At 43.1% G+C, this 12531-nt stretch overlaps 1 protein-coding gene across 2 annotated transcripts in view; it reads left to right on the top strand.

The window, feature by feature from the left end:
- The first annotated feature begins 281 nt into the window (after nt 1-281).
- GK5 (glycerol kinase 5) overlaps nt 282-12531 on the top strand; it is a 96657-nt gene continuing 84407 nt past the window's right edge. The window contains exons 1-3 of one of the 2 annotated variants that reach the window (XM_034781078.1): nt 282-483; nt 6111-6204; nt 7819-7894. In XM_034781078.1, coding sequence (XP_034636969.1) covers nt 343-483; nt 6111-6204; nt 7819-7894 — 311 coding nt within the window. In that variant the 5' untranslated portion in view covers nt 282-342. The remainder of the gene's footprint in view (nt 484-6110; nt 6205-7818; nt 7895-12531) is intronic. The other variant, XM_034781079.1, reaches the window with a different exon arrangement.

The raw sequence follows: 12531 nt of genomic DNA, 5'->3' as shown, positions 1-12531 counted from the left end.
CCTGCCTAAACACACCTGGCTCATTAGTAGTCGGCCTCTCTGCTCTGGGGGTTTAGTTCATTTATGTATTAAAGTACCAGCAGTGGCTCTGCTGAGTCTTCGTCCAGCCGGCTGGGTTGGGTCCAAAACGGGCGGGATCCAGCGTTTACCATTGCCTCTAGCAGACAGCTGGAGCTCCCCCGAGCTCTGCTTAATCCCTGCCCCGTTCGTTCCTGCCCCCGGCCCCTCCCTCCTCAACCGGCCGGGCCACCCATAGGCCCGCCCATGGCGTCGGGACGCCGCGGGTCTGTGGTCAGTGCGTTCCCGCGCCGCGCCCAACCGCCGCCGCCGCCTTGTGGGGGGATGCCGCGCTGCAAGGAAGGGCTGGCGAGCGCTGCTGCCGCCTCCGCCTCGTATGTGGTGGGGGTCGATGTGGGCAGCACGACGGTGCGCTGCCACGTCTACGACAAGAGGGCCGCAGTCAGAGGCTCCAGCAGCAAGAAGGTGAATGAGGGAAAGTGGCGGGGGGGCAGGAGGCGGCTGCTGTGGGTAGGGAGGAAGCTCAGCTCCACCCACTAGCACATGTTATGGGGACCTTGTTCCTCTTCCCCTTCCGGGCACACTGTAACCCGCGCTCCCTCTCCCCCGGCAGCTCCTCCGAGATGGGGCTTTGCTGTCACCCCGCCCTTAGCCCCGCCGTGCATGGGCCAGTCCCCGCCCCTCCACGGACAGACTCTGCCTACCCCGGGGAGAGGGGCTCGTCTTCTTGCAAGCTCTGTCTTTATAAGAGATACATGGAGTAATAGGTAGTTTAATATATGTGTTTCATATGCATGTGGTTTGTTATGTGAAGTGCAAAAGGTAACCTCCATCACTTCTCAGTCACAGTGGGAGGGGTCACTGTACGGGGAGCTGCTCCCCCATCTGCCCAACCCCCATGGACCCAGACCCCCCCCCATACCTGCCCCACACACACCCAGAGCCCACTGACTGAGCTGCCCTGCACCTGAAACCCCACCCCACCAAATGTCACCCCCTGCACCCAGGCCCTCCTGCCAAGCCTTCCCCTTCCCCCTTGCATCTAGATCCCCACCGAGCCTCTCCCCCCTGCATCTGGACCCCCCCCACCATCCTGTACCCAGACCACCCCTTGCACTCGAACCCACCCCCGATGAGTCCCCCCTGCACCCGGACCCCCACCCCACTGAGCCCCAACCAGCTGCACCCGGACCTCCACTCTACCAGTGTGCCCCAGCCACCTTCACCTGGACTACCCATGCAGAGTCCCATTCCCCTTGCATCGGAACCCCGCAATGAGCTCCTGTCCATCCAGTTCCTCCACTGAGCCACCCTCACCCAGATTGCCACACACCTGGATCACCCCACACTAATTGGTGTGACCGGTTTGATCACAGAAACCCACTTGGGAACTGCCACCTGATGTGCCAAGACTACTTCTGCCCCTGCTTTCCCTGCCAGCTCGGGACCCCAGCACCCTGTCTTGCTAAGCCAGACATGCCTGTCTGCACCAACAAAGACCCAGGGTCTGAATTACTTGCCCCAAAGCTGCAGACTTAACTGAAAGCAGCTTAAGGAAGTGTTCTTGTCTTTAACACTCAGATGCCCAACTCCCAATGGGGTCTAAACCCAAATAAATCTGTTTTATTGTGTATAAAGCTTATACAGGGTAAACTCATAAATGGTTTGCCCTCTATAACACTGATAGAGATGCACTGCTGTTTCCTCCCCCCCAGGTATTGATACATACTCTGGGTTAATTAATAAGTAAAAAGTGATTTTATTAAATACAGAAAGTAGGATTTAAGTGATTCCAAGTAGTAACAGACAGAACAAAGTGAATTACCAAGCAAAATAAAATAAAACACGCAAGTCTATGTCTAGTACACTAATACAACTGAATACAGAAAATCTCACCCTTAGAGATGCTTCAATAAGTTTTTTTCCACAAACTGGACACCTTCCTAGTCTGGGCACAGTCCTTTCCCCTGGTACAGCCTTTGTTCCAGCTCAGGTGGTAGCTAGGGGATTCCTCATGATGGCTGCCTCCCCCTTTGTTCTGTTCCATCCACTTATATATAAGGTGGGAATCCTTTGTCCCTTTGGGTTCCCACCCCGCCTCTCAATGGAAAAGCACCAGGTTAAAAATGGATTCCAGTTCAGGTGATGTGATCACATGTCACTGTAAGACTTCATGCCCACTTGCCAGCAAACAGGTATACAGGAAGACTTACAGGTAAAACAGAGCCATCTGCAGTCAATTGTCCTGGTTAATGGGAGTCATTAAGATTCCAAACCACCTTTAATGGCCCACACTTTGCATAATTACAATAGGCCCTCAGAGTTATATTTCATATTTCTAGTTTCAGATACAAGAGTGGTACATTTATAAAAAAAGGATAATCACACTCAGTTGATTATAAGCTTTGTAATAATACCTTACAAGAGACCTTTTGCATGAAGTATATTCCAGTTACATTAGCATATTTTCATAAAATCGTATAGAGTGCAACGTCAACTTGGATCCTGCCGGGCTGAGCCTGCTTGCCCCGCACCTGGATTGGGGGCCAGAGCTGGGCATGTGTGCGAGACTCTGTCCATCTCACTTGCTATCTTGGTGTGCATAGTATGGAGGGGCAGGACCTGGGGTGTTTCTGGGGCAGGCCTGGCCCTTGCAGTGTGTCAGGGTCAGGTGCAGCCTCACCACCGAGTACATGTCCCAGGGCGGGGAGAGGGCCACGTTACAGGGTGATCTCCCACCTCCATGCAGTCAGTGGCCTGTGCTCCCCACTGCCATGCTGGAGCCTCCACATTTAAAATATGCAGAATTTTGCAGAATTTTTAATTTTTTGGTGTAGAATTCCTTCAGAAGTAATTAGTTGAAGATTGAGTATAGCAAATCCTGGACTGCAAACTAATGTAATTTTCATCTTTGATATACTCTCTGGGTAATTGTCACATCAAAATGTGAGCAGCCAGAAAATGGCTGTAGCCGTGTTAGTTCTGGAGCAAGAGTGGACAAGGGTATCCTACTATATTGTGCCAGCGAATATACTGAAATACATTAATTTTGATGATGAAAAGGTCCTTTCTTTGGAAGATGGAAGAGAGAAGTATGCACTTGTTGTAGGGAGATTATTAGGGGTTAGGAGCACTGGTTTGTGGTCTCAATTCTGAAGATTATTTTTTTAACTCATCTTGGGCAAGTTATCTAGTATCTTTCTCCCTCAGTTTAACTCTCTACATTACGAGTATAATAATGCCTATCACAGTTGTGTTGTGAAGCATAATGTTGGCAAAGTGCTTTGACATCCTTTAATGAAAGGTGCTACATAACTGCAAAGTAGCATAATTAAATTATACTCTGAATTAGTGGCTACTGTTTAATATTTTCTTCAGAGTAGAGTTTGAGTGCAGATATGTCATGATGATAAACATGACTGGGGTGCAGTATAAGTATTTAAATAGAATATTATATTGGTCACAGGAGCGGCTCAAAATCAGCATTAGACATAAAAACTGCCTATTGTTTCCTTTGAACATTCCTATACTTTGGATGCAAGAATCTCTTAGCCTTTTATATTTTTAATTTATTCTACCAATAATATACTGATAGAATTAGTGGTAAGGTGAACTTCAAATGTGTTAAGTTCCAAAGAAACAGAAGAGATAATTTTATCTGTCCTTGATTTGAAAAATGTATATTACGTTAGCTTTTTTGTTAGACTGGTTAGTATTAAAATTTTGTATAGACATTGGATTTGCTATATAATGTTCAGTTTAACTCTTGATAGAGTTTTTTGTAGTTTTCTTTAATACAAAATTGGCTAATACCCACTAAAAATAACTTTTGTTAGTCCTTAGAGAGAACTCTGCAGTACAGCTCAAGTGCTGAGCTGGTAGCTATATTCTAATGCAGTTAAAACATCTGTGACCCATCATACATGAAGTAACAGTTGGGTGGTAATTCAGTTAAACAGTTAGCATAAAAGCACTTTCATGTGTTTTGCAGTTGAAAATGGTGTGCTAAAGTTTGTTTTTAATTTTCCATGGTTATAATTCAGCAGCACTCTAGTGGGTTGTCAGTTCCTGTTTTAAGGCCACATCTATGCTACAAAAAGCCTGTTTTTTGTATGTTTTTATTTTTTTTAAAAGCTGGTTTAAGAAAACAGTGTAGATGAGTGCACCAGTCATTATAGGTTGGTCACAACTATCTTCAGATGTTTTTTAAAAAAATATTTGAGACTACTCTTGATGGTGCTGAATGAAGCAATTTTTGAAAATGTCTGTTTTTAGTGCAGACTGGGACTGACTCACAAATAAGTTTATCTACTTTTCCTAATTTTACATGGGAGTTGTAAAGTAACAACATAATTATGGGTTTCAGAGTAGCAGCTGTGTTAGTCTGTATCCGCAAAAAGAACAGGAGTACTTGTGGCACCTTAGAGACTAACAAATTTATTAGAGCATAAGCTTTCGTGGACTACAGCCCACTTCTTCGGATGCATATAGAGTGAAACATATATTGAGGAGATGTGTATATACACACATACAGAGAGCATGAACAGGTGGGAGTTGTCTTACCAACTCTGAGAGGCCAATTAAGTAAGAGAAAAAAACTTTTGAAGTGATAATCAAGATAGCCCAGTACAGACAGTTTGATAAGAAGTGTGAGAATACTTACAAGGGGAGATAGATTCAATGTTTGTAATGGCTCAGCCATTCCCAGTCCTTATTCAATCCTGAGTTGATTGTATCTAGTTTGCATATCAATTCCAGCTCAGCAGTCTCTCGTTGGAGTCTGTTTTTGAAGTTTTTCTGTTGTAAGATAGCCACCCGCAGGTCTGTCATTGAATGGCCAGACAGGTTAAAAGAAGAACAGGAGTACTTGTGGCACCATAGAGACTAACAAATTTATTAGAGCATAAGCTTTCGTGGACTACAACCCACTTCTTCGGATGCATATAGAATGTGGGCTGTAGTCCACGAAAGCTTATGCTCTAATAAATTTGTTAGTCTCTAAGGTGCCACAAGTACTCCTGTTCTTCTTTTTGCGGATACAGACTAACACGGCTGTTACTCTGAGACAGGTTAAAGTGTCCTCCCACTGGTTTTTGAGTATTATGATTCCTGATGTCAGATTTGTGTCCATTAATTCTTTTGCGTAGAGACTGTCTGGTTTGGCCAATGTACATGGCAGAGGGGCATTGCTGGCACATGATGACATATATCACATTGGTAGATGTGCAGGTGAACGAGCCCCTGATGGTATGGCTGATGTGATTAGGTCCTATGATGATGTCACTTGAATAGATATGTGGACAGAGTTGGCATCGGGCTTTGTTACAAGGATAGGTTCCTGGGTCAGTGTTTTTGTTCAGTGATGTGTGGTTGCTGGTGAGTATTTGCTTTAGGTTGGGGGGGTTGTCTGTAAGCGAGACAGACCTGTATGTGTGTGTATATATATCTCCTCAATATATGTTCCACTCTATATGCATCCGAAGAAGTGGGCTGTAGTCCACGAAAGCTTATGCTCTAATAAATTTGTTAGTCTCTAAGGTGCCACAAGTACTCCTGTTCTTTTAACATAATTATGATAAAATAAATGAGCAGATGTTTAGAAATAAAAAATCCCTTTTAATGTGTGGCTTTAAAAAAAATTATTAAACTTGCAAGAAATGTAAACTTTTGATTTAAGACTGTACTTAAAGACTACAATTAAAGTCCTTTTTATACCTTCCTCCTCAGTTTTCTGAGCAGAATTTCCTTCCTGCTGGAGTGCAACAAAAGCTAATTCTTTCTGCTTTGAAAACATTAACACAGTTGGGACAGGATTTTCTCCTGACTAGCAAGAAACCTAAATGAGCCTACTTGTTCCACTTCAGTGAGCAAGAAGGCCAGTTAAAGCTTTGGGGATGAAGCCTTCTGTATTATGGGCTTATTAAAGGGAACATTTTAAATGTAAAGGGGTGAGATCCATCTCTGATATTCCTCCAGTGTGCCAGTGGAATTACAGTAGGGATGTATACTGGTCCCTATTGTATATACTGCAGGAGCCTTGACACTCATAGTATTGTTATTGTTCATAGTAATACTATACTTCTTGCAAACAGGTAGAAACACTTCATCCTCATCTTGGCTGGGTTGAACTAAATCCTGAAGTTCTGTGGACTCAGTTCATGGATGTAATAAAAGAGGCAGTACAAGGTAATCATTCATGAAACCACAGAATAGTAGCTGATGTTAACTAAAACCATTTAATCTATGTTATTTTTGTACTTATGCAACATGTCATCTCTAGAAAACACATTAATATTGCTGAATAGGAAACTAAAAAATACCTTAAGAACTGTCTAACGACCTAATCCTGTAAATCCTTATGCATCTAAATAACTTAATACATGAAAATTTTCACATTAGCATGTGTTTACAGGATTGGGGCTTATTTATTTATTTTAATGAAGCTTTCAGTAATAACTTACCAGAGAGCAACAAAAATCTCAAATTAGGACTAATTTTGGTTCACTGTGTATAGTTCTTCAGTTTAAATGGGATTTCTTAACGTATCCTTTGGGCGAAATTCAGCCTTTGGACATCTTGCATGCAAGTCCCTTTGAAATCAACCAAAGCTCCCTTTAGGGTATGTGAAGATCAAATTTAGTCCTTAAACATTTGTATAATTTCTGAAACACTAATTTTGAACTTAAAATAAAAAATCTTTGTTATTACACAAAAGGTGTCATAACAAAATTAGTAAGTCACTCAGCGAATATAAAATTCTACAATTTTTTTTAAATGTAAAGGGACATTGTCAACTTAAAAATCATATATAGTGAACAAAGACACTTCTTACATTACTAATACCTATATTAAAATCCAGTTTGCATGTTGCTAGTCATGCTTTTTGTTCACTTTCTGTATTTTGATTTTTTTTCTCAGCATAAATAATGAAAATCAGTGAAGTCAGCTGCATATTCTGGTTATTAAAGTTGCAGTGTTTGGGTTTAAACTCTGAGGAAAAGTTTGTTTTCACTGGAATTTAGAAAGAAATATCTCCACAATTACCTTATTTCTAGAAGATTTTATAAAAGCATTCATTTACAAAATATAATTTTTAGACCACATTTACTGTGTTTGCTTTTAATTCTAGAAATATTCATTTAAAGAGGCCTGGCTTCTTGAGTTTGAATGATTATATGAAGTCCCTTTCAGTAGCTCAGAGATCACAAATTATTTTTTTCTTAGATTTGTGAGCTCCATGGGGCAGGGATACTTTGTCTGTATGAGTGCTTCCACAAACTAATAATATCAAGAAGACCTACATTATCAGGGTGAAGCCTCTCCATTGTCCATGCAACACAAAAGTGATTTTGTTTATTTATAGCACTTTATTGCCTTTCATCTAGCCTATGTTATGCTCCCAAAGGTATCTAGAACATCCCTATTGAAAGTCTCATTACTTCTGCCATGGGGGCACAGTAGTTGTCTTCCCCTCTTGATGCTTCCTGAATAGGCCTACAGGGATTGCCTAATAAAAATATAGGCAATGAAAGGGCCAATGTGCAGACGTTGCTTTTGTAAAATCCAGGATTATGTGTCCAACTATTTTGGAACAAATTGGTCTAGCTCTGCTGATCTGTGCTGTGTACTTGGTTATTTCAGCAGTTATGTCACTTGTTTAGCTGTCCAGTGAGTAAAAATCAGTATTTATTACATTTGTTGAATAATTTTCTAACTTTCCATAAGGTGTATATTTATGTTGTGTTATAATATTAGCATAAAAGTGCTTTTTCAACTTTTAAAATATATTTTTACTTTTAGCTGCAGGACTACAAATGAATCAAATTGCTGGTCTTGGCATCTCAACACAGAGAGGAACTTTCATTACGTGGAACAAGTATGTACAGTGTGTGCAGGTTAAAATGAAAGCACATTGCAAAAGTGTATTGGTTTGCCCTATAAATTTAAGCACTTTAGGGTTTTTTTTATTTGTTCTGTAAAGAGCTTACAATCTAACTTTACATGAGCACGGAGAGTGATGATAACCTATAGTAGAAAGGGAGGTGAGGTGAGGGAAGGACAAAAGTTACAGCAATAAAATCATGCAATTACTCAGTTTAGGCATACACAGCTTGATGTTTCAGATGTTTGTGTAGTGCATATACTCTGATTCAGTTTCTGTAGGCAGTGATCCTGACTGTTACCCAGTTCTTCCAGAGAGTTAGAGCACAGAGTATGTGAAAGAACTATGGATGCATCTAGTATGTCATGAAGAGCCAAGTGAATAAGGTGTGACCTTCTTTAATTGTGGAGAACAGAACAGGAAAAATCACACTTCAGAAATTGTTCGGTGAGGGGGTGTCACGGAGTATTGGGGGACTCAGGGCCCTGCACCCCCGGCTTCCTGCGATTCACCATGACTCTCAGCCAGCCAGTAAAGCAGAAGGTTTATTTGGATGACAGGAATACAGTCCAAGACAGGTCTTGCAGGCACAGACAACAGGGCCCCCCTCAGTTAGGTCCAGCTTGGGGTCCCAGGGCATCCCAGCCCACCCCCCTTTGGGGGGTCAGAGCCATCTCTGCCTCCCAGCCATCTCTCCAGCCCGCTTCCAGCACTCTGCCTTCAGCGACCCCTCCCACAGCCTTTGTTCAGTTTCCCGGGCCAAGGTGTCACCTGGCCTCCAACCCCTTCCTGGGTTCTCATGTTACACGCTCAGGTATTTGCCTTCGGGCAGTCCACCATCCTCCAATGCAGACTATCCTAGCCACACTCCCCTGTCAGCATTCACAGACCACAGTAAGAACAGTCCCAGTTCGTCACAGGGGGTAACTCCTTAACAAAAACAAAAACATAACAAAAAAACTATTGCTGCACAATCCAGGCATAGATATCGCTATTGGAGATGTTAGGGGTAAAAGTTGAGACACTGAGTCACAAGTGCATCCAATTTAGGTTTAATCATTTCAGACAGAATGATTGTCACTTTATAAAAAAAAGAACAAGGAGTACTTGTGGCACCTTAGAGACTAACAAATTTACTTGAGCATAAGCTTTCAGAGGCATGTATCTGATGAAGTGGGCTTCAGCTCACGAAAGCTTATGCTCAAATAAATTTGTTAGTCTCTAAGGTGCCAAAAGTACCCCTCGTTCTTTTTGCTGATACAGACTAACACGGTTACCACTCTGAAACCTGTCACTTTATAGTGTCTGGACATACATTTATGCCTGACAAATAACAACAGATGAGACAGAATTGGTAGATGGGCCCAAATGACCACATTTTGGGGCCCCGGGAAGTTCTTCCACCTTCCACGATAGTCCTCGCCTTCTCTGATCTTAATCTGGTCCTTCAGTCCCATTCTTCAGTTTCTACTCCAGTGTTTCTCCAGTTTGAGACCATGTTCTTTTATACAGTTCTGCATTACAGATGACTTAATCTTTATCCAATCGGCTTTTAAGATATCAACCTTTTTGATTTTAGGTAACCCATACATTACTGTTACTAGCTTTGCCCGTTACTTTGGGGTATGCTCATTTATTAGGGTTACTCTTCTGGGATAGGGGGTGTTCTGTACATCTATCAATGTATTGCATGTGTCACTTGTGTTCTCGTACGGAGCTCTGCTTCTCCCTGCTGCAAGTTCCCTCCCAATGGAGCTATCCTGCAGGACCTAGGTTCCCCAGGGCTGGGTTCTTCCAGCCCCAGAATCAGACGCACACACTCACACACACACACACACACAGAGCGTGTCTGAGAAGACTGGATTAATCAGCACTCTCAAGCTAACCCCTAATATGTCCATGGACTCAGTAGGCTGGGTTGAGCAGCACTTCCAAGCTGTCACCCTCATATGCCATGGGCAACGCACCGGAATAGAGCATGCCTGAGCAGGCTGGGTCGAGCAGCACTTCCAAGCTGCCACCCTTATATGTCCCAGGTTCAGTAGGTCTCTGTTCCCACTTTCACGTTACAATTGTTATAGTAGTAACCCACTTGATGAGCAAACCCCACAGGATTTTTGGGCGCTGCAGGGATCTTTTAGCTTAGGTACGAGGAGCGTTGCTGCAGAGTGAATGAGGAAACCAAAAAATCCCATGAAGGCGGGCAGGCTGGGGGAGAGAAGCAATCAGCTTAATCATGAAAGTTATTTATTGCCAGGTAATAAACATAGGGGAGCTAAACAAACAAAACAGTTATAATATTAAATCCAACTTAAATTTGATTATAAAAGTCAGCTTTACAAAACTATAACTGATCACACAAGTCAGGGTCAGAAGGCTATACCTAGAGAGAGAGAATGAGCTGGGTTCTCACCACTCCATGAAGCTTGAATCGATTGGGGGTCCCAGGTGGTGGTGGTAGTTGAGGGTCCGGAGTGCTGGAGACAAGCAGAGCCCCCAGCATGATCAGTCAGGAGAAGATGAAGTCCCAATGGAACTGATGCAGGTTTTGGATCCAGGCATCAGAACACTTACTTGAGCATGGGTAGGAGTTTTTGTAGAGAAACAGTGGTTCAAGGGAGAACACTAGATTTGTTTATATGTAAACAAGGAAATATACCAAAGTTGTTGTGTTCAGACCATGGGAGCTATCATTCCTGACTTTGGGTGGTGTTCCTTGGAGGGAGCTCACAATGCAGTTAGGGGGCTTCACTATTTTGGATACCAATAAAGGATTTATTACTAGAATTGGTCTGATAACTACTGAGCTGGGTGTGTGCCTGTGTGTTTTTATTAACATCTGGAGCAGAGATCCCCATCTTGCAGTGCTTCCCACACAGTTCTTAGATACACATGCTTTACCAACATAGATTAAAACAGACCCCTTTTTCTGGAATAGTGAGACTTATTCCCAGGTTGTGGGAAGAAGCATTCATCATGTTCCTCCAATGTTTGGTCTTCACAGATATAGCCCAAAACTTCTTTTCTCCTACACCCCTTTACATTTACTGTGTTTCACACATTCTTTCTGCCAGGCCCAAGTGTTAGGATCTCTGGAGTACATTACTGAGTTATCATTAATCTGTAGTCCCAGTGGGACTACTGGGTGGAGTACTCTAATTTCTTTGTCTGCCACAGTTATTAGGAATAACTGCAAGCTTTGCTGATGGTGATTGTACGAAGCATTAACTAGTCTCCCCCGGGGCCGGAGGACTAATTCTTCCTCCGTTACATGGGGCTGAATCAAGTTGATTGCCTCCATGAGAATTTGTCCTGCTATGGCTTGCCGAATCATTCCCATGATTATGTTCTGGGTGAGAGCGTGAGCTTGCTCACACGCTGAGACATTATTCTGGAGGGACTGTACACCAGACATTAACTCTTCATCTTTTTCTATGAGTCTTTCTCACCCAATAAATACCTGGCTTATTAACTGCTGTTCCTCACTTAACTGTTTCAAAGATACTGTTAATGGGGTTCCCATCTTTCCTATATTTTTGGTGGCATATGATAGTTCATTATCCAGAACTTCTATGTTTGTGGCATCAACTAAAGAGATTCCTGTTTCTACAGGTGCAATCCAATCACTTAATTCCCTTTTTACTCTATTTACATGGTGAGTCCCATGCCACATTCTTACCCATTCATCCCAACCCTTATGGCTAGTTCCAATCAAGGGAGTGCATACAGGTGTTATGTGAGAGATATTCATGCCTTTTAACTGGATTTGAACTTCCTTCAGAGAAGTCTGAGGTTGAAGAACCAAATGTTTTTGTTGATCCAATTTTAACACATGGGGTCCTGAAATTGGGGCTCTTAAATGTGGAGGGGAGTGAGGTTTGTAATCAGAGGGTCAAAATTTAAAGCTGTTTTTTGTTGTTGGCCCAATTCCATTCTGTACAATCCGGGATCATGGAATCCCTCCGAAATGGCAATGTGCCCATAGAATTTAAACCAAATTGTTGGCACGAGCTTGTCACAATGTGTGCCCTTTAATGGAACTACCCAGTCTGGGGAAACCTTGCTGAATCAAGTCATGTCCAGCTAAAGTCCAATTCAGAGGTTCGCAGTTTACGAGGAACCATGTGATATTCTTGCCTGCTGGCGTGATCAGAGATGGCTGCAGTTCATCTCCGGGTAATGGAGGTGTCTGGGTTCCAACGACAATGATGACACGTAGGGGAATGGTTGCTTCCAAGCAGCAAAGGAAACCATGACTATCCTGCACCTTCCACCACCTGGGAGGCTATCATTGGTTGCGTTTGATGGTGTACATCCCTTTCAAGACCACAACGACTTACAGAAGAATGGAACAGAGTCTGGTGTGGTCTTAGTTTCATAAAAATACTTGAGTGACTCTCCGGTGGCACTCTGCATACAATTGGGAACGCTTTCCCAGGGGCAACCCGAGGAGTTGCCGGCAGCGTAGAACTGGTAGCGATGCTGCAGGGCCAGGGGGTTGCTTCCATTGCCATAGAGTCCATGCATGTGGCACAGCAATTTTATTTCCTGGGTTCCAGCTGGCAAGCACCTCCAGAGGTTCAGAGGGATCACAGGTTCAGCATAGAGCCTGGACAGCATCAGACTCCAGA

This window comes from Trachemys scripta, chromosome 9 (assembly GCF_013100865.1).
Source record: "Trachemys scripta elegans isolate TJP31775 chromosome 9, CAS_Tse_1.0, whole genome shotgun sequence".
NCBI lineage: Eukaryota > Metazoa > Chordata > Testudines > Emydidae > Trachemys > Trachemys scripta.
Note: the sequence above shows the minus strand (reverse complement) of the source record. Positions and strands in the feature narration are given on the sequence as shown.